A 26360-nucleotide genomic window follows, 5' to 3' on the forward strand; every position below is an offset into this window, starting at 1 on the left:
ATAGATTAGTTTGCATTTTCTAGTCTTTTATGTAATTGGCATCATACAGTGTGTACTTCTTTTTTGTCTGATTTCTTTAACTCAGCATAATTATTCTGAGATTCATCTATGTTGTTGGATATATTAGTAGTGTATCATTTTATAGTTGTGTAATTAATATTCCATTGTGTGATGTAGCACATCCTTACCAATGCTTGGTATGATCAAGATTTTTTCTCTTAATTTTGGCCATTTTAATAGGTTTGTATTTTGTCTTATTGAAGTTTTAATTCACATTTCCCTAGTGTCTAATAATGTTGAGCATATTTTCATTTGCTGATTTGCTACCTGTATATTCTCTTTGGTGAAGTGTCCGTTCAAATCCTTTGCCCATTTTTTCATTGGGCTTATTTTGTGATTACTGAGTTTTGAGAGTTCTGTCTATATTCTGAGTCCATGCATTTATCAGATGGATAATTTACAAATATTGTATCCCAGTCTGTGCTTTGTCTTTTCATTCTTGTAACACTGTCTTTGGTCATTTCATTTTCAGATTGTTCATTGCCAGTGAACCAATAGGTTTTTAAAAGTGATCATATATCCTGCAACTTTGCTGAACTCATTTATCAGTTCTAATTGATTTTGTTGTTATTGTTGTCAAGTTGTCTTCCTTAGGATTTGCTTTATATAAGATCATGCCATCTGCTAATAGAGATTGTGTAACTTCTTCCTTTCCAATCTGCATACCTTTAATTTCTTTTTCTTGCCTAATTTCCCTGGCTAGAATCTCCAGCACAGTGTTAAACAGAAGTGGTGAGAGTGAATGTCCTCATCTTATTTCTGATCTGAAGGAGAATACATTCAGTTTTTCACCATTAAGTGTGGTATCAGCTGTAGGAGTTTTTGTTGGTTGGTTGGTTGGTTTTGGTACATGCTCTTTATCAAGTTTCTATTCCTGGTTAGTTGAATATTTTTATTATGAAAATGCATTGGCTTTTGTTAAATGCTTTTTTGTATCTACTGAGGTGGTCATACAATTTTTGTCCTTTATTCTATTAATGTGGTATATTACAATAGCTGATACTTGTTTAAGTTAAACTAACCTGGCATTCCTGGTGTTGGAGGAAGAAATTTTCCTCCATCCTTTTAGGTTCTTTTGGTTGGGCTAATAATTAATTTGACATGAGACAGATTAATGGGGGAAAATCAAACAGAAGTTTAATAAAACATATACACAGTAGAGACCCAGGAACACTGAGTAACTCACCAAAATGGCTGAAGCCCTCACCTAGAATGCCGTCTTTAGCAAGGACCAAAGATGATGTTGCGGTGGTGGTTTGAGATTTCAGAAGGGATGAAGGCAATTCACATGAAGATGGAAAAGCAAATGTTTGGTATACAAATGTTTGCTGGGCCCTGCAGAGACACCGGGACACTGAGTGGACTCTGATCTCTCGGCCTTGGTAAGTGGCTGCCACCACACCTGGCCCTTATTCTGTGCAGATGTTTTTGGTAATAGCTCTATTCTGGGTACAGGCCCTTTATCCAAATTCTTTAGGCAGCTAAGGCAGAAGTAAAAAGGAAAAAATGCCTGAGTCTTCTGTTTGTTAAAAATGATCAACCTAAATTAATCCTCACACTGAAGAGACAGTTTTGCTCCCTTACACTGGTGTAAATGTTACTTGCTCATGGTGTGTAATCTTTCTCATATGTTGCTAGATTCTCTTTGATAGTATTTAGCTGAGGATTTTTACATCTGTATCCATTAGGAATATTGGTCTGCAGTTTTCTTGTGATAAGTTTTTATGTGGTTTTGGTATTTGGATATTCTGTCCTCATAAAATGATTTCGGAAGAGTTCCCTCCACGTCTAATTTTTGGACAAGTTTGAGAAGGATTGGTGTTAATTCTTTAAATGTTTGGTAGAATTTATTAATGAAAAGCCATCTGGGCTTGGGATTTTGTTTGTGGGAAATTTCTTTTGATTACAAAATCATTTTTTTTTTTTCTTACTTGTTATATGTCTGCTGAGATTTTCTCTTTCTTCCTCAGTTAGTTTAGGTAACTTTTGTATTTCCAGGCATTTGTGCATGTTGGCTTACAATTGTTCATGATATTTTCTCATAATCCTTTCTTATTTCTGTAAGGATGATGGTAATGTCCACTTTTTTATTTCTGAATTTAGTAATGTGTGTCTTCTCTCTTTTTCCCCCTCCTTGGGTTAGTCTAGATAAATTTTCTTAGTTTTATTGACAAATTTATTTACCCTTTATTAAATAGCTTTTAGGATTTTATCTGACTTAGGAAAGTTATTTACAGAGTTTTTATCAATTAATTTCTGTGAAAGCCTCTGCTTATCTCATAAAACATGGTTTGCAAAGTTTCTGGTATGACTGTGTGATGCTGTAGCTCCTCCTGTCTGTCTCTCCTATGTGATTAGTTGTCTAGTCTCCCGTGGATGGAAGAGCTTGATGGGTCTGTGAAGTGGGAATAGAGAAGGAAGCACATTCAAATAGGAAAAGTTTTTTTCCTGGCTAGAGTCCAAAGTTAGAATGCTGTACTTCTGTAATACAGTTACGGGCCCTCAGGGGAAAATGTCAGATTTGGTGCTAACATTTGCATGTGTGCTTTTCATATTGATCTCACTAAATCCATCAGAAATGCTTTCTGATTTTCTACTTTGCTGCTTTTTAGATAGCGGTGGCTTTTACAAGTAAAGAGATTTGTTTCTATGATCTGCTATCCAAAGAAGAATTTCCTTGTCAATATAAACTCCAAGGCCTGAAAGGAGCACCGGTTTGCATGGATTATTGGTATGACCCTCTTGATGCCAATGAATCAATTCTTTCTTTTGGGGACATCACTGGAAAGGTAAGTGAGGGAAGGATAAGATTGAACACTATGGACTTAATCATCAAACTGTAGCTCAAAACAGAAATAGCATGCAATGAGCAAGACCTTCTAACTGAACTACATTATAGAGTATAAGGCCACACATCTTGGACATGAAAAAGATGGATTAGGTCACACTTCCTCTTCTTGCATATGAAAATCAATCTTCATTGTAGTTTTCTTGCCTGTGTATAGTCCCCTTTTCCTTATTTAGAAAAAAATATTTGCTAGCTTTTTCACCATAGGTTGCTTAATCTAGTAGACCTCAGTATTAATAAACATTTAATATTAAATGTCTAAAGTTATCTCTCATAACTCTTTCAAATTGATTATTCAGATTTTCATTCATAAGGTTTCAGGCTTCTCAGTAGCAGACTCTTGGGAAAGGCTTATTTCTTGTATCATGTAACAAAGGGATGGATGCATCAGAGAGGGCAGCCCTGAAACCCAGACACTGCACACGATGATTTCTGTCTTTCTATCAAATTCTACCCTACCTCTGAAAAATTACTTACTGAATGGCATAGAGCATGCCTGTGAATGCTGAAATAGTCTAATTTGTACAATTTCCTTTCATAATTGTGTAAGCTCATCATTCTCACTGTTTTTAATGACAAGTATATCATAAAAGCAAACAAATAAAATGCCCTTGGTAACTGCCTTACCAACCTTGTAGCGTAATGTCTTTTAATATAACTGCCTGCATCCTTTAAATAATATCAAGAAATTCCTATTAATTCAATGTCTGTTCCTTGTTAATCTTAAAGAACATGGAATCTTCTTGCAACAATTACCCTACCCATGTTTGTTTTTCTTTCCATGTCTCTCTCAAGGTTCAGATAATTTCTTTCACAACAGCCTTGATTTCCCTTTTCGAGCGTCCTGCTAGTGCGTGTGAAGATGAAGAGGCAACCGTGACCATTAACTGGGCAGAGTTGCTCTCTGGACGTCACAAATGTTGCCGTACATTAGCACACAAACTTCATCTTGGAGACTGGGTCAGGCAAGGTACTGAATTTATTTGTTTTTTAATTTTATTTATCTATCTGTTTATTTATTTATGAAGCATGGTTGATTTACAATGTTATGTTAGATTCAGGTGTACAGGAAAGTGGCTCAGTGGTTATGATTATATAACATCATAAACCTCCCAGTCCCTGAAGAAAATTTAGATGCCTCACATGCAAATCACATTTATATGTAAACTGCAAATTAAAACAATTTTCTTAGGGCAGGCAGTACGTCCTTTATTCTCCTTAGTGTCCACTATAACACAGTACGATGCTTCATACAACTTTCCCTTTCTTCTGATTATAAGCAATTTGATTTTGATGTGCCTTAGTTTTTTTGATGTGTGTGTCTGTGTGTGGGCCTGTGTGTTTATGCTGATTGGAATTCACTGAGATTCTTGGGTATGTGGATTTATAGTTTTCATTAAAATTTGAAAATTTTTCTATTGTTATCATTTCCAAAGTTTTCTGCCTCTCTGTCTCTCTCTTTTTTTTTCTTCTGAGACTCTCACTATTTATATGTAAGATGCTTGATATTGTCCCACAAGTTATGGACGCTTTTTCATCTTTATTCAGCTGCTTTTTCTTTTTAAATCACTATACTTTAGTTTAGTTAGACATAGAAGACATATCTATGTCTTCAAGTTCCTGGATCTTTTCTTCTGAGGTATTGCAGAGGGGTTTCAAAGGGTGAGTGAGGCTGCTTCTGTGGTTCAGATGGGTCAGGATACCCCGAGGCTACTGCCTTAGTTGGGGGAGCCCTGCAGAGTCCTGTGGTGTGGGCTGTACCCAGTGGAGCCATGATATGAGCGGACCACTTCAGAAAGCTGCGGTGGGGGTGGGGCCACTGCCATGGCATGGACAGTACCTGTGGGGGTGACACTGCTATCCCGGGGAGTCTGGAAACCAAGAGGATTATTCTTAAGCCTTAAGTTTAATGGAGTTTTCCCTGTTAGGTTCTGTGTTTACTTGAGACCTCTCATCTCTTTTATCTTTCTTCTTTCTTTTGGAATGGGAATGCCTATCACATGCCTGCTCCACGGTTTGGAAGCACATAACTTGTTTAGTTTCACAAGGAGTTCACAGCTTGGAGAGGAATTTGCCTCAGGACGGGTTGACTGTATCCTGAGTCTTACCTACATCTGGTGTAGATAGTTCGATGAGATTTCAACTTAGACTTCAGAGTCATTGTTGGAATGAGTTAAGACTTTTAGGACTGTTGAGATGTATTTTACATGTGAAAAGAACATGATTTTGGGAAGAAGGGCAGGGGCAGAATATATGGGTTGGATTTTTGTGTCCCTGCACTGCAAATTCATATGTTGAAATCCTAACCCCTCAATATGATGGTATCAGGAAGTGATGGCTTTGGGACATGATTAAGTCATGAGGGTGTGGCTCTCATGAGTGGGGTGGGTTAGTGCTCTTATAAAAGAGACTCCAGAGAGCTCTCTCACGTCTTCCCCATGTGAGGACACAGTGAGAAGTAGACCAACTATGAATTAGGAAGTGTGCCCTGACTGGACACCAAATCTGTCAGCACTTTGATCTTGGACTTCCCAGCCTCCAGAACTGTAAGAAATAAATATTTGTTGTTTAAATCACTTGTTCTCTGTATTTTATTACAGCAGCATAGATGGACTAAGACATTGGATAAATGTTATTACAAAACATTTTAAAAGAAAAGAGATAAACCAGTGGAAATCATACTAAATATTGGTTGAGTTCTTTTTTTAAATAGGGGTTTACTTATGGTTAAAAGAAAGTGGTTGGGGTGAGAAAAACATATTTACAAATAATGTGTAGTTTAATACTCTTATGAATGGCTGTTGAAGAAAATGCAGTAGCAGAGAATTCAAACAGGAGAAAATAAAGTGTATGGAAAGATGAAGTATCTGTATAAGACTTTCTTTTCTTTTGAGTTTTAGGTTTGAAGCTCAGGTATCTCTGAAAGGGAGATCTACTTCAGTCCTAAGCAATGGATGAGTGCCTTCGCCCAGATTTAGTCACTGGGACTAGAAGCTTAAATACAACTTCTTTTTTGGTTTGTTTGCAGCTCAGTTATTTCACTATGAGAAGGGAGTGATACAGGAGAAATGTGGGGTGTGAGAGGATGGCCATGTCCAAGGTCCCAGGCGAGTGCCCCATCAAGTGAGGGTCTTTAGCTTTGCACAGGAAGGAATGCAAAAGCGAGCCATAGTTGAGTAAAAGCAGATTATTCAGAGAGATACATACTCCTTAGACAGTGCAATCTGGCTCGGAAGGCAAGAGAGGCCATGAGGTATGGGGTTGGGTGTTTAGTTTAAAGTAAAAGAAGATACACATCCATAGACAGAGTGCAGGCCATCTCAAAAGGCAAGAGAAAAGGCCACACGGTGCGGGGTTGTTAGTTTCTATCAGCTTGGTAACGTCATATGCTAGCAAGTGGAAGGATTATTCCAACTACTTTGGGGAAGGGGCAGGGATTCCCAGGAACTGGACCATCACTCACTTTTTGACCCTTTATGGTCAGCCTCATAACTGTCATGGCACCTGTGGGAGTGCCATTCAGCACGTTATTGTATCTCAATGAGTGTATAATGAAGCTCAGGGTCTACTGGGAGTTGAATCTTCCGCCATCTTGGTGCTAATTGCTGTGTCATTCTTTGAATAGTTGTGCCCTGCCCCCTTCCCTCCTGTCTCAGGAGAATGGCTGAAATGAGGAAGCAGGAAGAAGAGGAAGGCAGGTTGGAGTCAGATATAGGACAGTGGACTTCGTAGTGATTATGTTCCTTGGCTGCTGGCAAGACTTACTCTGTCAGCGGCAAGCAAACAATGGCTGCTTTCATTTGATACTCTTTTTACCCCAGCAGAATGAATTGATATTCTTAGACCTCCTCAAGAAATATTTTTGCTGATTTCCTTCTCAATATAAGGATAGAATATACAATTGAGGAAAGAAACTAATACATGGACAAGTTTGGGAACAGTGTTCCACTGAAGCTAAGGATAAAATATCTGTACAACTGAAATGTCAAAGGGAACACTCAGTTTCAGACATAAGAACATTAGCTTACTGCTTTCAGATAAGGTTCAGACTTATTTAAATCTTTGACAGAGAAAATGTTTTCATCTTGTCTGAGTGGTTCTGTGTTATATCTTAATGGAAAAATAATTACGTTCTGAAAGGCCTGGAAAGAAAGTACAGAGATTTGGGGAAATAGTGGCAAGACGCAAATTCAAAAGATGTCTTAAATCTCAGAAAATTATTATTTTTTTTTTTGGTCCCAAAGAATTGCCTTCTCTTATAGACAGTACCATTGGAAACCTTAGAAACCAGAGATTGGAAGTTCAGCTATGGAAAGAGTGAGCACTAAATTGCCAACAATAAAAACGATTGCTTTTTTAATTCTGTTGAAAGGTGTTTTGCCCTTTTTGTTCGACCATGGCTAGGAGAAGGTATGAGACAGTTTGAACTGATAAAATCACTAATTGCTGAGCTCATTAGTGGAGCCATGCCAGGGAGCTGAGACCACAGACAGCAGGTTGTTTCTTTCGGGAGCCTTTGTAATTGATGGGGACTAAGTTTGGAAGAGAAGCCAGATTTAGTGTCTTGCTTGTGTGCTTTTCCACTTCCCTGCATCTAAATCAGTCCTCCAGAAAGAAATGATGCCCCACTGAGTCAGTGGGAACACGCTGCCCGTCCTGCCAGTTTCCTCACTGTGTTTAAAGCACTTGAAATCAGCTGTGAGCCAGTGGCCCAGGTTTGAAGTAAAAGGCCACTTCCTGCAGCTTGTTCCATAGTGTGGTGGAAGGGTACCCACCGTAGCGTGAACGTAGGTCTCATCGGTATTTCAAAAAGTCATTACATGAATTGCATTATTATTTTTTAATGTGCCTCTCAGTGCTGAATTAGATGTATTTTGATTTTTAAAAATGGAATAGAGTTATTCTTTCTGATCTTTCCTCTTTGAAATGAGAGTTGCTCAGAATGTGGAGAGCCCTGTGGTGGTCTCAGAGAATGGGACTCCAACTTCAAAATAAGAAATGCAACTAAAAATAAGCTCCCTCAGACATGAGAATATCAAAGAAAGTCCAAGGGAGGGAGATTTCCTAAGTCATATGACTCAGAAATTAGAGGCCTGAAAAGTGATATTAAGAATTCCTATTTCGAAGTGGCCCAGTTTCCTACCCTGCTAGAGCTTCCATCTGGCAAATGGTGGAGTAGCCTCATTCTAGCTTACTCTAAGTGCACTTCATAGCACTACTTACTTAGTTTTTAGGTATCACTTTTTCAAATCACTTTTCCCACATTAACTAATTGCTGTTACACAGGATGATTTTGACAGCAAAGCGAAGACAAGGATCGATGACAGCTTCCCTTAATGCCCTTTTTATGACTAAGGGGCAAGAAACTGGAAGAGTTGAAAGTTAGCATCTTAATGGGCAGACATGATCAAATTGTCTCCCCCGCAAATATTATATGAAAGTAACTTAAAAATACTTCTTTACCAGTCCCCAAACTCACTGAGAATATTAAAAACAAGTTATTTTATCCATTCATTCCATTCCCTAGCTTGATATTTTAAAAACTTTTCCATTGTAACTCATTTCCTTTCCTCTCTTCAAAAAGTGAAGAACACATTTTTATTTATGAGGTAATCTGATTTTAAGGAAATGGCTTTACTTTCACCTTTTACCCGGGCACTCTCAAGAGCTCTGGCATTCTGCAGTTTAATCAGAAACGAGTTATATCTTGGTTGAGAAATAAAGTGTGAATTGTTGAGCCTCCAATATGTAAACACTACAAGTCCATAAATGTCACTTGCTAACTTCCAGATTCAAATCTTAAAGCAATACTTTAAATACCAGGGCAGAATGTACTTCTTTATATGTCTGTCTTTATGGCCTCAAAAGTAAAGATGATAACTTACATATAATGTGGGAACATCTGACAAAGCAATTTCCTGAGTGGAAATGCTTTATTTTGATTGTACTGTAATGATATTATGGAGTTTCCATGGATTGGAAGATATAATTTTAGTGCTGTGGTGCATACTTTACATATTATAATATTGCTTTTCTGAGTCAAGTTTAATAACCCTTAGCATTTTCTGTAAACAAAGAGAGATTTTCAGTGAGGTGGCTCTTGATGGGGGCCCTTGTCATCACATTTTATACTGTTGGTACTTCTGGTAAAGTAGCAGGGTTAGAGCAGCAAGCGATCAGCAACCTCTGTGCTCCTGAAATTAATTGTTCTCCAGTGATGCTCAGAGGACTCATTTTTACAGGAACTGATTACTTCTTCCTTCCTTCCTTTCTTCCTTCCTTCCCGCCTCTCTCTCTCTCTCTCTTTTTTAAGAAGGAAAGAGTAGATGAGAAAAAAGGATGCAGTGCAAGAGGACATAGGAATACTGTTCCTAGGGGGATAAGTGGCAATAAAAAATGAAGAGATCAGGAAAGACTCAAGATGAAGTGGGGGCTTGGTCTCGGACTGAGGGTGTGGGGGAGATGGATGTAGTTGATAATAGAGAGAACCTCCGATCAGGTAATAGAAAGAACCTGGCTTGCATACGGCAGCGTGGCTTAGTGGAAAAGAGGGATGTAGAAGCACAAAACAGAAAGCTCACAGCCAGACAGGGCTGGGCTCAATCTCATGTCCATCTCCAGTTACGGCTTTTGGACTGTCTATTTCTTCATCAGTAAATTTTGGTATACCTACCCAAAAAAAGATGATTACAGGGTGAGAACATTTGGCATGATGCCTGGTAATGGAAGGGATTCAAAAATTATCCTAATACAATTAATATAAATAATTCATAGACTGAGGGAGATTACATGATGGGATAAGAGCAAGAAACACACTGTCCCAGTGAATTCTCGACAGAGTGGAGAAATAGAGCGTTTTGGCCTTTAGCAGTCCTTCTGTGTTTCACAACACACTGTATGGTGAATTATTCTGTTTGTTTAGAGCTCTGTGAGGTTCCCTTTTTGAAACTCTCCTTTGCATGATCCCAGCCCCGCTATTTTCCTTAGATACTGTGTTCCAGCGTTGAGCAGGAGAACCTCAGCATCGAAGGTCAGTTAAACTCATTTACTTTAAAGTAGTAGAAACCAAAAAGAAGCCCAGAGTGAGCATGGATTAACACAAAGGGTATACATCATTGGTAACAGAAATTTTAAGCATTGCTTGAAAAAGCAGGTGCAGTGTTTCACAGTCGCAAATGACTTGGTAGCTGGAGATTTACCAGCTGAGTCCTTCAGCTCTGTCATGGCCGGGCTTCATGAGTAGAGGCTGGGGGGGGGGGGTTCCTCAAATCCTGATATTTTGTACAGAATTTTGTGTGTGTACACATCTTTCTGGTAGAGAGGGTCTACAGCTTTCATCAGATTCCCAAAGGGGCATTTGGCCTCCCAAATTTGAAGAGTTCTGGTTTAATTCTCTCGAGTGTGGCAGGACTCCACGGAATGTATTCTAGTGTTTCGCTGCTTGAAGTGTGGTCCTAAGACAGCCTCAGCGTCACAGCGGGGGGTTGTTAGAAATGCAGCGTCCTGGGTTTACTGAATGAGAGCCTGCCTTTTAACGCTGATCTCTCCGTGACTGGTGTGCATATTAACACAGAAGCCCTGTTCCAGCTGTCAAGAGATCAAGCCTGGATTTTCACTCTGATTCTGCCAAACATTAGTGCCTCGAGCTTGGTGTTTTAATATTGCGTGTTATATAACAACATCAAACTACCAAACTCGGAGTCAGGGTGCTTGGGCTCTGGTCCCAGGTTTGACAACAATCAGTTGCTGACTTTGGCCAAATCTTTGAACCTGTGTGGGTCTCTATTTCTTAGTCTGTAGAATAAAGGAGTAAATTAGTCTACTTTCAGCTATAAATTCTGGAGGTTACCTTTTGTTCCCCCCATATGTGTTTTGTCACCACGTATTTAGTGAAATGTTGTCTTTCTGTCAAGGCTCTCCAAACGTCTTCTAAACCCTGCAGCCCATGCTGGTTTCTTTCTTTTTAGAACTTCTAGTATCCTTTGTATGCCAAAGTTTTCTGTAATTGCTTGGTTTGCATGTCTTTCCTTCCAAGCTTGGGGCCATCCAGACTCTGTCTGTTTCTTCTCTTGCTAACTGTATCAGAGCACAGGGCACATGGTAGATGCCTAGTAAATCTTGGAAGACTGGATGCCGTGTTTTGAGAGAGGATGTCTCAAAGTGACACAAGAATAGTCTCAATTTCATCAATTTGGTTTTAAATTGGTCATGCTAACCCATTTATTTCATTGTGAGGTAGATATGAAGTATGTGAAATTAAGCTGTTCACATGTCAGTATCAGCTCTTAAATGAATAAGCCCTGGTTGCTTTTAGAAGCGATTGTCTTAATAGAATAAGCTGGAGGGAAAGAATGTACTAAGCTATACTTCTGCCTGTCAGAATTCCCTTCCCTTAAGTCATTCGGAGATGTATGTATTCATACATATGTACACATATATACGTATGTATACACACATCTAAATAAAGCAAATTAAATTCTTTCACCAAAATAATAAAACTTTCACGTCAGTTGCTAATAAGTTAGCTTGCCAATTGCAGCACAATCAACAGTACAGATAGTGTGGGGCTCACTTGGAGGATGAACTTTTAAAAGACCCTTAAACTAGTAGAGGACATAAGACTCGTGTTAGAGAAAAGAAAGACTTCATTACTCACAGCATGAGTATCAGCGTATTTGTGTCAGTTCCTCTTGAGACTCAGGTCCCACTGAGGCAAGACAGATGGTCAGAGACGAATGCCTGCAGGGTCGTGTTACAGGAGAGGAACCCCGAGTTTAGAGAATCTGAATCCTCTACAGTGGACAGGACGCATGCCTGTCTTTTGCTCCAGACTTATTCTCGGTGGTAAATTTGTCTACCACTTGCTGCAAAGGGAGACACAATCTCTGTATTCTAGGATTGTGTTTCCTGTGCAAACATCCTTGACAAGATAGTGTGGAACAAAGAGCAGTGAGGGATTAATCTCGTAAGAAGCAAAGGAATGCTAGTGATAGATACCCTGAGAACTTGTACTCCAAGAGTGTCACTCTTGATTCTATGTAATAATCAGATCAGAAACATTTCCAAGAGCCATTCTGTTAAAGCAGCTTTTCTTAAGCTATACAAAGGGACAACGTCCCTCTTTGTGTGAGGCAGAAATTTAATCATGAGGTCAAATTAGAAAAACTAACACAACATTATAAATCAACTGTATCTCAATTAAAAAAAAGGAATCTTTCAACTTAGGGGCACAGATCACTGTCTTAGCAAAATGCAAAAGGGACCTGCTGCCATCGAACCACAAAGGACATGGTGGTTTGAAGGTTGGTGGGAGAGTTGGTCTTTTGGAGCCTGTGAGTCTGACAGGAATGAATCTTGGCATTGCATTGAGTCCTGGCCACCCCTCTCTCAAACATTCTAGACCAATCAAAACATAAATAAACCAGTAGTTTGGGCATGAGCTGGACCTTGTGAGCAGCAGATGGTTGCTGAGCTCCCGTCTGCCTGTTCCAGGCCCAGGAGGGCCAACCCAGCAACTTGGCCAGTGACTTATATCTCCAGAATCCCATATGATTATTGTGATTAATATTGTTTCCTGCCCTGTGTTCTAATTAAAAATGATTTTTTAAAGGTATCCTTAGAGTGGAGGATAAGTCTGAATGCAGACTTTGCTGTAATTTTTCACTGTAAGTTCTTTGGTGGGAGAGAGGGTTAGTGAGGTTTTCTAAGTATCAGGTTGTGTCATCAAAATCTGAGTTTAATTTTTAACTTGATGTATGGAATCGATTCCAGTTTGCCTGTATCTTGTGAGAAATCAACTAAAGATTGTTTTCCTGTTCTGTTTTTTTTTTTTTTTTTTATCAGTTACTTACAATGCATCTTTAGATGCTATCATTTCTAGTACAACCAGCAGTACTAACACTGTGGTGATGGCTTGGAGAGAGAAATCAAAAAAGCATCTGAGAATGACATCCTTCAACATTGCCCAGGGCATTAATGCTTTCGATTACCACTCTAGGCTCAATTTAATTGGTATGTAAAATACATCATGATAACTATGAAGGACTCGTAAATGGGCTGGGATGCATATTTGTATGCATGGAGCCTCTTCAACTGGTTGCTTTATTGCAGAGAGACCAACTCAAGCAGCTCACTTTTATTACCTGAGAATGTTTGATAATGATGCATTATGAAGGGCAACATACATAAACTACATTGGGGTGAAAATATGAGAAAGTGCCCCAATGCTTTAATGAGTCTTTTTATTAGAATTGATGGGGAATGTAAAGTGATGCAGAGAAAGAAGACTTTGTGCAGCGTCTGCCATTCTGCCATCCTCCTGATATCACCAAATGCTCAACCCAAACAAATACATCACTTTCCTTGTGCACGTGCATGTGCGCACATGCACACACATGTGCGTACACACACCGGCTCACTAGAGAAATGCAAATTATAGTACGTTTTTCAGTCATCTTTTAGAATACACCTCTAATGGTTTTTGAAAAATTGCAGATTTCCCCTTTAGTGTGTCAAAGGAGAGTTCTTTGATGTAAATTTTAGCTGAAGAAATAAGCTAGAAAGGTTTTCAAGTATTAACTAGTTAAATAAAATATTAGATATTTTGAAAGCTGATAATTTAATATGTATATATTAGCTCAAAAATTGTAAAAAGTGTGTTAAAAAAACTAATATGGTAGTTACAGAGAATGAACATATATGACCTACAAATTGGGTCATATTAACCCTCATTCAGAAGTTATTATTCATATAAAAAGTATTGCTATCAGCTAGGGGGCTGAGTCGCTAAAATTCTCAACAATAATAGCTGACAATCATGGTAAAAGAGACCTTGATTTTGAACTCAGGAATATGTCAACATCAAACTTTCAAAGAGGATTGTAGATTTATTAGACAAAGCTAGAAGAGTTAGTGAGCTGAGTTTGGAAGGACTCAAATATCAAGCAATTCATTGATTCATTGATTAATAATTTCAGCCCCTTTATACTGACCACTTGTATCTGTCCCAGTGCTGAAATCACATATTACTACATGCAGTAATATTTAGGGTAACATTTATCAATTATCTTTTTGATTTCATTCTGTGAGTTAAAGGCTTGAAACGAAAGTGGATTCACCGTCTCTTCGTTGCTATAATTTATACGTGTATACTGGGGTATTAATCAAAACAGGGGTGTGACCTTTGAGGCAGCTCCTTAAAGGTGTGTAGGTTCAGCTCCACAGTCAGCCCTAAATGAGGGAACAATAGACGGTGCTCAGCCGAGCTTCCCCAGACCTGAAGAAGCACTGTGCTCTCAGTTCCTGATGTGCTCCCAGGTCCTCATGTGCTGCCTGAACATAACCAGTTTGTGTTAAAGGAAAATACCTCATTCTCGCAATAGAGCAGGTCAAACATCTATTTCTGATGCCTGTTTGCTTGCAAATGCTCAATAATTTACATGACGGTGAAAATAATTGGCTCCTAGTACTTTTTCATAAATTTGGAAACTTTAAATATTGTTTGAGTTCTCTCTTACTCCTGGGAAAACTTTAACGTGGTCTGCTTTCCTAGACTGTGCTGGCTGGAGAGGGGAAACACTGGGGCTAGGAAGCAGGATTTTGTCCCCTTCTGGTTGGGCTGCTGGTTGCCTTTTTATTTTTTTTTTAATTCAAGTATAGTCAGTTGTAATGTGTCAATTTCTGGTGTACAGCACAATGTCCCAGTCATGCATGTACATACATATATTTGTTTTCATATTCTTTTTCAGTAAAGGTTATTACAAAATATTGAGCACAGTTCCCTGTGCTATACAGAAGAAACCGTAAAAAAAAAATCTATTGATATATATAGTGGCTAACATTTGTGAATCTCAAACTCCCAAATTTATCCCTTCCCACTCCCTTTCCCCAGTAACCATTAGATTGTTTACTATGTCTGTGAGTCTGTTTCTGTTTTGTAGATGAGTGCATAGTGTCCTTTTTTTTTTTTCCTTTTTCTTTTTGGATTCCACATATGAGTGATATCATATGGTATTTTTCTTTCTTTTTCTGACTGACTTCACTTAGAGTGATGATCTCTATGTCCATCTATGTTGCTGCAAATGGCACTATTTTATTCTGGTTGCCTTTTAATGGACCTGCCTTGTGCTTTCGCCCCTTGCAAACCCTGTCTCCCCTACTCCCTCCATGTCAGCTATTTCCCGTGACAGAACTCATACCCTATTAGCTGGGGCTGTTGGACAATGACAAATTTTCCTTCCTTCAAGGCAGGGTGTATTAGTGCTCAGAAGGCATTCATACACCTACAGTGATACACTGTGGGATATATTCATTCAAAAAGAATGTGTTGTGGGGTTGTCATGGTACTAAAAACATTTCTTTCTTTCTAATATTGATTAGCAACTGCTGGCATTAACAATAAAGTTTGCCTTTGGAACCCCTATGTTGTCTCTAAGCCAGTTGGTGTCCTTTGGGGTCACTCAGCCAGTGTAATAGCCGTCCAATTCTTTGCTGCAAGGAAACAACTTTTCAGCTTCTCCAAAGATAAAGTAAGTAACAGTGTGCATTTAATTTATTTAGTTCTGCCTTTCCAGTTCTTACCCAAATTTGTCTTTGGTCTCAAATTCCTCTTCGAGATGGTGTAGATTTTTAAAATATACTCACTTACTACTATGTTTTTGGAAATCTATATTTTAAAAAAAGATATTGATGGTAACAAGAATAGTCCTGGTCGACTGGACAAAGTATTTCATTAAAACATTTTTTAAAATATGTATTCATAGATTGTTTCCTTATTTTGGACTCTCAAGGTCACAATTTGAGTTTCCAAAGTATTTACTAATCCAATAAAAAGACTGAAATGGGAATGAGAAAATGTTGCTTTGATAATATATGGGATAGGCACAGTCATTTAGCTATTATTGCTTGCTGTGGAAGAGACTCAGTAAATTAGAAATGAAAGTTAATCTGAAGACTATCAACTGCATGAAGAATGTTTCAATGAAGTACATCAGTCCGTTTCTATTTGATAATATTGATGTAACATTCTAAATACAGTGGAAAAAACATGGTACCTTAACCAGGTAGTCCAGGCTGAATGCTGACCACATTATTTACCACTTAGCTCCCCTGTGGAGATTTCTTAATCTCTAATACTCTCATCATTTGTTCATCTATAAAACTGCTTTACATAATATTTTACTTATAGATCCAGTTAACATTTGGTAGATTTCAAGACACGTGGTTGTGAAAGATGGGCAATCGGTTTATTGGAGACAACCTCTGAGAGTTTTTCAGTGAATATGACTTTTCATTTTATTCTAAAGTGATGTGTGTATGTGAAAATTAAATAGACATGAAAGAAATTAATCTTCAACTCATTAGCTTCACCCCATGCATACATCATACCAAGCTTGCTTATTTTACTGTATACTTATCAGCTTGTAAATTTTCTCCCTTTGCCTAAAACTTCTCCAGTCAACTGCCAATTCCAATTGATTCTACCATCAAATATGTTTATCAGCCTCACCTCTCCCTCTCAGCTGCCACTGCTATAATTCAAAATCTCATTTAATTATTATCTTCTGGATTATCTCATCCACAACATTGCAAAGGTTTCCTAACTTATCTCTCTTCTTGCAGACTGGTCTGATTCCAATCTGCCCTCCATCCTGTTAATTGAATGGTTTCTAAGAAAACTTCTTTAATACCTCCTTTTCCCTTCATTCTAAATGTCACCTCTAAAATTCTTAAGCTTTTATACAAATCCCTCCCCAGTCCACCAGGCCCACCTCACTTCCTGCTTTTCTCCTCCAACCATTTGATGCTCCAGCCATATCAGACTTCAGCTGTTCCCACCATGCTGCCTCTGGGCTCTGCTGCGTGCTTTTGCTCCTGCCTTCGGTTTCCTCTCCTCCATGATCAATTGGCAAAAGCCGATTTATCCTCAAAGCTTCAGACTTTTTGAAGTCTTTCATGCAGACCTTGGTGTTTGTTCTTCTGTTGCCCCTGTGTGCCCCTCATTAGAGCATGTTGTTTTCTGTTGTACTGAAATTGTTAGTTTTCTTTTTTTTTAATTGAAGTATAGTTGATTTACATTGTGGTGTTTGTTTCTGGTGTATGGCATAATGATTCAGTTATACATATGTGTGTATATATTCCATTTCATATTCTTTTCATTATAGCTTGTTAGAAGATATTGAATATAGTTCCCTGTGCTATACAGTAGGACCTTGTTGTTTATCTATTTTATATATAGTAGTTAGTATCTGCAAATCCTGAACTCCCAATTTAACCCTCCTCACCTCCTCCCCACCTTGGTAACCATAAGTTTGTTTTCTATGTCTGCTAGTCTATTTCTGTTTTGTAAATAAGTTTGTGTTACTTTTTAGATTCCACATATAAGTGATAACATATGGTATTTTTCTTTGTCTGACTTCACCTGTATGATAATCTCTAGGTCCACCCATGTTGCTGCAAATGGCATTGTTTCATTCTTTTTTATGGCTGAGTAGTTTTCCACTGTAGTTTGCTTTCTTAAGCAGGGTCAGTATCTTTCCTGCTTATGTACTTGGTATCCATTACAGTGCTTGGCACCTTGTCATATTTGGTCAATGATTGTTTGTCTACAGCTTGAAATGAAGATGCATTATTGTGATTCTCAAGTATTAAAGAAACTCAGACTGAAAACTTTTCTGATGCCTTAGTCTTACTTAGTTGTTCTGTTTTTTGAGATCTTTTAGTACTTTTTTCTAACTTCTGTTACTGAATTTCACACAATCTGACATGTATACTCAAAGGTAGTGCATGTATATTATATCTTTCACTAGATTTTGAGTGCCTAAAGGCAAAGATTATTGAATTCATTTTTGTGTTTCCCAGAACCTAGCATATATTAATGTACATTAAATACATGTTGAATAAAATATGTATTATTTTAATAAAATAATGTAACTTTCAACTAACCAATTGGATACATGAGGTTAGAGGTTATGTCTTTTTTGGATTGTGCCAAACATATGGTAGGTCCTCAATAAATCATAGTTAAATGAACAAGTCTTTATCAAAGCTAAATATGAAAGAAATAGTGGTTATTTTATCATTACAGAATTTCCTGAAAAGGGTTTATAACTTTAAAAGCAAGTGAAAAAACTGTTCTTGGAGTCAGAACTGGTTGCTGTGTAGCTATCATTAATGTTAAGACTGCCTGGCCTTTTTCAGGGCAGTTTCATCTTTCTGTTTTTGCTTTGACTTTAAGCCATTACATCCTAATAAAGCCGGTCATGCCGTCTTTCGCATCAGTCCAAATCCATTTCACTTTGACAACTGCATCGTAATCTCAGCCTGTATGTCTTCACCACATACAGCAGGCTTTCAGCCACCAGCTTGAGCCTTTGCCTCGGTGCCACACAATTCTGTTGGCTATTTTATAGGACGGGGTTAAGTTTGGGAATAGGGAAAATGAAAGAGAGAGTCTTAGACTGAACCATGTTTTGGTCAATGAATTGCTAAATTAGAGGCTTTTTAGACCAAAGCAATTTAGATCTAAATAATTTCTCCCAGAAATGATCTGAGACTCCAGTTCTTGTTTGGAAGACTGCTCCATTGCACTTTCCGGTGATGATTAAACAGTTTATCCCTATAGAATTTGGTGTCATACTATGTACATTGTCCAACTGCATTTTGCTTTGGACTCCTAAATTGTCTTACAAGATGGCAGTTACTGATGGCAAGGCCCTGCTGGGAGCCAGAAACTTGGTCATTTAGAGGCAGAATCACCATGGGAAGTAAGAGGATTTTCAAAGCCTTGGGGAAATTTCTCTGCTGGGAGCTGACGTTCCAACCAGTGAACCTGATTAGGCTTTTCTGTTTCTCCTAACTCTTCTCTCCTGGGATACTCATCCTGATTTGGCCACCAGAATCAGATCAGCTTGTAACTTAATCTTTTGTTTGAGGGCCTGATTTTCCCCAGAGCCTGGTTTCTGTGTTGTAGACCCAAGACTGGGAAGGAAAATACGAAGACTTTGGAGCTGCTGACTAGTTCAGATCTGTTTATCTTCCTTTCCCTTCTGCACACCCTCTCTTCTCAACATCCCTGTGTCCATCCAGAGACAAAGCCATTTACATTTTGTTTAAATTATGCAAGCAAATGGATTACTGCTCTTCTGTAAAAATTACAAGTCAGGAAGCATGTAATGTAAAAAGTGAATATTCCTCTTGCTCACTCCCCCTTCAAATAAATCCCTCTCCCAAGAAATAGCTATTACTAACACTTGATATGTATCATCTCATATTTTTAGTATATACTTAATGTATTATGTAGTATAATATAGCATATTATAGTATATGGTGTTATTATAATTTATTATTATATATACAATATGTGTGTATACAAATATAATGTAATATTTATTATTAATTTTTGTATAAATGGCATCACATGAGACATACTTTTCAGCAACTTGCCTTTCCCTAAACAATATTTCCTGGAGATCTTTCAATGTGAGTATATCTATATAGATCTGAATTTTTACCTGCTACATAGTAATGCATAGTATGGATGGTCATAACTTGATGATTCAATCACCTGTTGATTATGAGATATTGTCTCTAATTTTTTGCGTTTATAAACCGTCACATGTATACACATAAATATACAAATGCACACACACATCTTTAAGACCACATAAGTTAATATCTTTGTGATATGTTCCTAGAGATGAATTTCTAGAAGTGATGTTATTGGGTCAACAGGGATTCAAGTCTTAAAGGATGATTTAGATTGTAGAAACATTGTACCAGTTGGTATACTCATCAGGGTGTATAAAGGTGTCTGTTTTCCTACACTCTTGTCAATGATAGATACCATTAATGTGTCCATTCTTTCATGAATCTAATGGACAAAAAATTAGGATGAGTTTCTTCTTCAAATATTTATTGGCCATTTATATTTCTTGTTTTTTTTTTTTTGCATTATCCAATCATGCCCTTTATCTAATTAAGTGGACTCGGAGCTACTATTGATTCTTTGTAGTTTGAAAAATATATTATAATTTATTATATATGATGCAAATATTCTACTTTCAAGCATACATCTTTTAACTTTTTTAATGTAATTTTTATCATTCAAACTTTTAAAATTTTTATGAATTTGACTCTAAGAAATGATTTTCTTTATGGCTCTGAATTTTATATCTAGCTTAGGAATGTGTTCCACACTTCATTTTTATAGAAGTATTCTCCTTTATTTTCTGCTAATACTTTTCCTATTGTCGATTTTTTTTTTTTTGCATTTAACTTTGCAGTTTATTTTTGTATAAAGTGTTTTTTTTCCTGCAAATGGATATCCAAGATTATTTTTTGAATAATTGTTCTCCCTCACTGGTTTAAAATGCCATTGTTATCATCATTTAAATTCCCATGTACATGTGAATTTATTTCTGGATGCTTTGTTCTTTCCATTAGTGTACTTGTCCTTTCCTACACAAATGCACCACTATTTAACCAGGATAGCTTTATTCTATGTAAGTAAGTAGCTTTATTGCATTATAAGTACATGTTGGTTCAATATTCATGTTCTGTGAAAAACTGTATTAATTTTTGGATTGGATATCCATTGAATTTGACATTTAACATCTTTAGAAATATTGAGAAATCACACCCTGTGTTTACCCATTTATTCATTCTTTTAGCTTTCTTTCAGAGAACAGCATATGCACAAATTCCCTATCCCTTGCTGAGGTTTCCCTCCATATTTCAGGAGGCATCTTACCACATTCTTGACTTCATGCGAGTGTTTGTAATGCGGCTATGCCCACTTTCTATATAACCTATACACTGAGTTTTTAAGTTTAACATTTTGTTTTCCTAAAATATTTTTTCAACTACCTGATAATTTTGTGTAGTCTTTTGTCCCTTACCCATTTGGGGGATTTTGACTTTTAGCTCTTTAATTTCATATTCAGTACTGTATATTCTTATCAGATAATTCTAATAGCCAGAACCCTTGGTGATCCAAATTTGCAGTTTGCTTTTCTGGTGATTCTCCCTCATGGTGACTTGTTTCCCTTTTATGTTTAGTTATCTTTTCTTGTTACCTCATTTTTTTGCTGTTGCTAAACTAAAGGCATTCTGAGGAATGAAACTGAAGATGCTTTCTTCCAGAGAAGATTTGTTTCTGCCGAGTGGAAATGAGGAAAACTACTGTCCTGAAGCTGCTGCTTTTTTTTTTTTTTTTGGTCCAGTTTAATTGAATAGTCTCACCTCAGTGCCTTCCCCTTGCTTCTGGTCCAAGGCTCCTGGTGGTAGTCTCTTCATTTATGCCTACTGTTCACTGTCTCCACTTTAAGTTTCTTCTTTTTTAACTCTTTCTTCTTTTGGACCCTTGGAGATCGTCCCCAATCCCTGAAGATCTAGCAAGGCAGCAAAAATTATGTTTTATTTCCAGTTGCGCTTCTTTCAAACAGGAAGGCCTGTTACAAAAACCTAATCTACAGTGATACTTGAACCAGAGTTCCCTTGTTCTAACTGGTTTTCACTCTTTTTCTTCAAAATTGTTGTTAGCATAAATATTGAGTACAAAAAAAAAAAAAGAAATGTAAAGTGTTTGGGTTTACTTTGTGAAATAAAAGAGGAACAGTGATCTTTGAAAGGCAAAGTTAGAAGGCTTTTGTTTAAAGACTGGGAAAAATTCTGTTATGTTTTTCAGTGTTATGTGAGTAATGATAATGGCAAAAAATCAATTTCACTGAACTTTTAAAATTCCCCAAATGAACTTTTGTTCTGAAAAAGAAACCCCTTGAAATAAAATGTTGGTATTAGTCAAATTTGTTGCTAAACTTGAATTTGGAAATCAATGAGGTTTTTGCAGAACAATTCATAGTGTTAGGAAACATTTTGACTTCTTCAAGGTCAATGATAGAATGCACAGTTAGGCACATAATGGAAATCTGAGTCTTGGAGCTGTCTATGTTCTCTCATTTTTGTTGAAAAGAAGGGAAAAGAGGTAATGATTATGGTAGCAGTTTAAAGATGAATAGCACAAGAGAAGATTTTAATTTCCAATTAATATTTTAAATTAGACCTCAGTCCTGGGGAAAAAATGGCAAAAATATTTCTCAAAGGAAGATTTGTTATATGACTTTAAAATAAAAATATTAGGTATTTTTTCAGTAGAATACTTTTGCTAGCCTGTATCACATCAAACAAAATTGCCTTTAAACATTCACTGATTATGCCTTTGTGGATTATCCAAAGGCTTAAACTCTAAATAAATAGACTTGTTAATACATAAAGGTGTATTCAGGAGCACCAGTGCCCTCTGTTCCTGTTATCCGATTATCTGCAAGTAGGCTATCCATTTTTGTGGATTATCCCGGAGAGGTGAGCTGCTGCCCTGCTGTCTTCAAATCCCCCAGTGATATGCACACTCTCTCTCTCTCTTTTCCTTATTGTCATTTTGTATCTGTGCCTTACAGGATGGCAGGAGTTAGTAGCAAACGTTTGATGCAGCCAAAGAAGTCTCCTTTTGATACAGTTGTCTAAGTCTGTTTTCTACTTTTCCTTCACTTTTATATCACTTCCTATATATTAGGAAACTATGAATCTTTTTTTTCCCCTCCTACCTATCTGGAATTAAACTTGGACATGTTGCCAATATGTAAATAGTGCTGATTAAGTTTTAAAAAGTGCACTGAAAACAGATTCTCTTTCCATCCATACATCTATTTGTGCATCCACCCATCCATGAAGTTACCATTTATAGTGCAATATTTATAAGACAAAAGTTTTATTCATTTATTTATTACTTATTTATTACAGTTTTATTATGCCTGTGTGAAATGATTTTGTCTGTCTCCAGCAGGGAGCAGGGAATAATTCTTCAGCAAGATTAGAGGGTATTTCTTTAGCCCAATCTTCACAATATACCTTCATGAATTTATTTGAATTGATGTTATTTTGGAATCTATAGGTAATGGATTGAGCAATTTCAGTACATTCTAGACAAAACTGACAGAATTTCCAAGCTGGCAGGGGCCCCTTCTGTATGAAGGTGAGGAAATGGGGAAGTAGTATCACATACCGAAGCCGACAGACCTGAGTGGTATTAAAAGTAGGATTCAGATCTCTGGAGTCTGGCGTCTCAGTCCACTGGTTTGTAGAGCTAGTGTCTGTGAATAGAACAGCATTTGCTTTTATAGTCCTGCATTGTTAAGTGGCTAACGGTTGAAACAAGATAAAGATTAAATAGAAAAATAAGTCCTCATCATTTTGTGAAAAGCTAACTTTTGCCTTGATATAAAATCATAAGCTTAGATACTTATTCCTCCTAATACTAGAAAAATGGAGATGAAATAAAGAGCTCCGTATATACCATTTCAAAGACTAGACTTAGTAAGTCTGAAGTTGGACAAGCATCACAAGTTTTTAGGTATCATGATGAAGATAGAAAAGTACAGTTTAGGTGAAAAATATATGGAAAACATAAATAAAAATAATCAATTATAATTTTTAAGCCTAGGTGTTTTGTCAGTTTCTTTATTTTTCTTGCCAAGAATAAAGAAGATATGTCTAGGCTATCTGGAATGGAAAATGTTATTAAATATACTCCTTTCTCAGCTGGGACCTATTTCCATTCCAGAAGTCCACTTGAATATAAGAAAAGAGGAGAAACCAAAATTCTCAGATAATAACTAGATTATTTAAGTGACATTTTGCAAAAGGCTTGATTAATAAAATGAAATTAATGTGAGATAGTTTTCATGATTAAAAAGGTATTGACTGATTAGGGGAGTAGAGTTACCTGGTTTAAAGCCAAGGCACGTGGTATTACTGATTAAGCTGAGAGAAACATGCCTTTTTCAAGGAGATTAGCATTGACTTTAAAGCCATGTGGAGAAGTTAAGGTATAATACGAAAGAAATCCTTGGGAAATTAACACGCACGCACGTGCACGCACAAACACACACACATACACACTATTGCCTGAGCCCCATCGTCAGAGGTTCTGTTTTAATTGGCTTGGGAAAAAGGCCCTAACATAAGTGATTTCTAAAGTACCATGGGTGTTTCTAATGTCAAGGTTAAGAACCACTGGTATAGAATATGGGAATGGAGGAAAAATTGAAAAACAGATGGGAGGTCACATACCATGACATGATTTTGGAGAGAATGCTGAAACACTGTTTTATGCACCGATGACAGTATGTAAATTTTGTTGGCTTTGCCTCTCAGCAGAGAGAAAACTTAGAGAATTAAAGATGGAAGGGGATTTGGGGGGATCACTAATTAAGAGAGCTAAAGTTTCTTCAGAGGTGGGAGGGAAAGCAGAACAATAAAAATTAATTTAAGAAAAATTAATGAATATACACCTTTAATAAAAAGCACCTCTAGTTTTAATTGCTAATAGCAAGAACTAACCTGTCATAGACTAGAGGTTATCGCTTATCTATTTTCAATTTTTCATTTAATTGATGTGACTAAATGTCGATGAAATATTAAAGCCAATATAAATTGTTTGAACAACACAGTGGAAAATGATTCTGGGGAAATTATAGTCCATTAATACTGCTGAGTTATTGTTAATCTGTATTTAATCAGGCCCCAGATCATTATTCTGAAATGAAATTCGTTTCAATGTTTTAGGAGGGAGTCCTTACTAAACAAGACAGATTTTGAACAGTGAGGGTATGACTGTTACAGGTTATATGAGTGTCCGAGAATGATCTAGATGTGTCTAACCTTGTGGCTTTAACATTCACAATAATAGCTCGTCAATCCTATTTATACTTAGAATGCTTTGAAATACATTTGCTTTTCCTGTTCCCTTCAGTGTTTGTCCTGTTCCATCTGTGTGTCATTTTTGTGTCTTAATTGTCTCCTTGAATAAGAATCGGATATCTGTGGTTTATTTGAACTTGATTTCATTTAATAGTAAGTCTTTTTATTTCAGATACATACATATATGTGAATATAGAAAGAGAGAGAGAGAAGGAGGCTGTATTCATTTTCTATTGCTACTGTGACAAATAACCACAGACTCAGTGGCTTGAAGCAATGCATGTTTATTTTATGTTCTGTAGGTTAGAATTCCAGCCTGGGTTTCACTGGGCTAAATTCAAGGTGCTGGCAGGGTTGTCTTCCTTTCTGGGGGGCTCTGGGGGAGAATCCATTTCCTTGCCTTTTCCATCTCCCTGGTCCGTGGCCCCCTTTCTCCATCCTCGGAGCCAGGAACACTAGGTAGTGCCCTCCTTACATCTCATCGCTCTGAGCTCCCTTGTGATTATGCTGGACTCGCCCATATCACCCAGGATAATCTCTCCACCTCAAAGGCCTTAATTGATCACATCTGCAAAATCCATTTTTCCATGTAAGATAATATGCTCACACATTCCAGGAGTTAGGACACGGGCATCTTTGGAGACAATTATTCTGCTTACCACAAGCTCCTACTAAATGCAGGCACTTCTGGGGACTGAGGCAAAACACAGCCTTTCCCCAGAATAGATTGCAGTTGAGGAGATATTTAAACAGAGCAAGGAAATACAAAAAATACAAACAATGAGAGAAGTGTGAATAATTACAGCTCTATGGAATGTTTGCCTGGGGTTGAGGGGGAGCTAGAGAAAATTTGGCTAAAAAAGTTAGAATTATTCTTGACATACTCATATGACTCTGTCACTTTTCGTGCAGGTTTTGAGACTCTGGGATATTCAGCACCAGCTGTCCATCCAGAGGATAGCTTGTTCTTTTCCCAAAAGTCAGGACTTCAGATGTCTCTTCCACTTTGATGAAGCCCACGGACGACTTTTCATCTCATTTAATAACCAGCTAGCATTGCTGGCAATGAAAAGTGAAGCCAGCAAGAGGGTGAAAAGCCACAAGAAAGCAGTCACTGGTGTGCTTTACAATTCAGTCTTGAAGCAGGTAATGATGCTTTTCTGTCATTCTCCTAACATGTCCCCATGCCCAGAGGCTCATTTCATTAATTCACTCTAAGGTAACTGAGGACAAATATAGAAAAAGGGATGTGGGAAAGACATGATTCAATAGCTGTGTGCTTTTTCTGCAACACTGTGTGTTCAGGTGGATTTGAAGAGTGATTTCATTTTCAGCCAGTGACCACAGCAGCACTGTTAGAGTTACTAGAAGGAAATACTCCAGCTAAAACAAACACAACATGGAATGTAACTGAACTTATCTTTGTTACCCGCTCATTTGGGTCTTGATGCCAAATGCAAGTGAACCTGGCATAAAATTCCCTTTTATGAACACTATCCTCCTGTATCCCGGTGGAAAGATCTGAAATATGCATGAAATGTAATTAGCAAAGATCCATTTCGCCAGCAGAGTTTCCACGAGTGGCTCACAGTGGCAGCCTAGAATGTATTCATAATAAAATGATTCAGTTAAACGTGGTGCCACTTGGTATGCAGCGCCAGTGTTGTTTGTCTCCCTACCACGCTAATGACGCTTT

At 37.4% G+C, this 26360-nt stretch overlaps 1 protein-coding gene across 4 annotated transcripts in view; it reads left to right on the forward strand.

Moving 5' to 3' along the window:
• The window catches only part of WDR49 (WD repeat domain 49), a 129775-nt gene that overhangs the window by 27523 nt on the left and 75892 nt on the right, over window positions 1–26360 (forward strand). For all 4 annotated transcript variants that reach the window (XR_012508629.1, XM_010952074.3, XM_045514559.2 and 1 more), the window contains 5 exons: window positions 2673–2849; window positions 3704–3878; window positions 12752–12919; window positions 15287–15435; window positions 25577–25810. Coding sequence is in view for 3 of the 4 variants with exons in the window: in XM_010952074.3 (XP_010950376.3) it covers window positions 2673–2849; window positions 3704–3878; window positions 12752–12919; window positions 15287–15435; window positions 25577–25810 (903 nt within the window). In the remaining variant the exon portion in view is untranslated. The remainder of the gene's footprint in view (window positions 1–2672; window positions 2850–3703; window positions 3879–12751; window positions 12920–15286; window positions 15436–25576; window positions 25811–26360) is intronic.

Source organism: Camelus bactrianus, chromosome 1 (genome assembly GCF_048773025.1).
Source record: "Camelus bactrianus isolate YW-2024 breed Bactrian camel chromosome 1, ASM4877302v1, whole genome shotgun sequence".
Lineage (NCBI taxonomy): Eukaryota > Metazoa > Chordata > Mammalia > Artiodactyla > Camelidae > Camelus > Camelus bactrianus.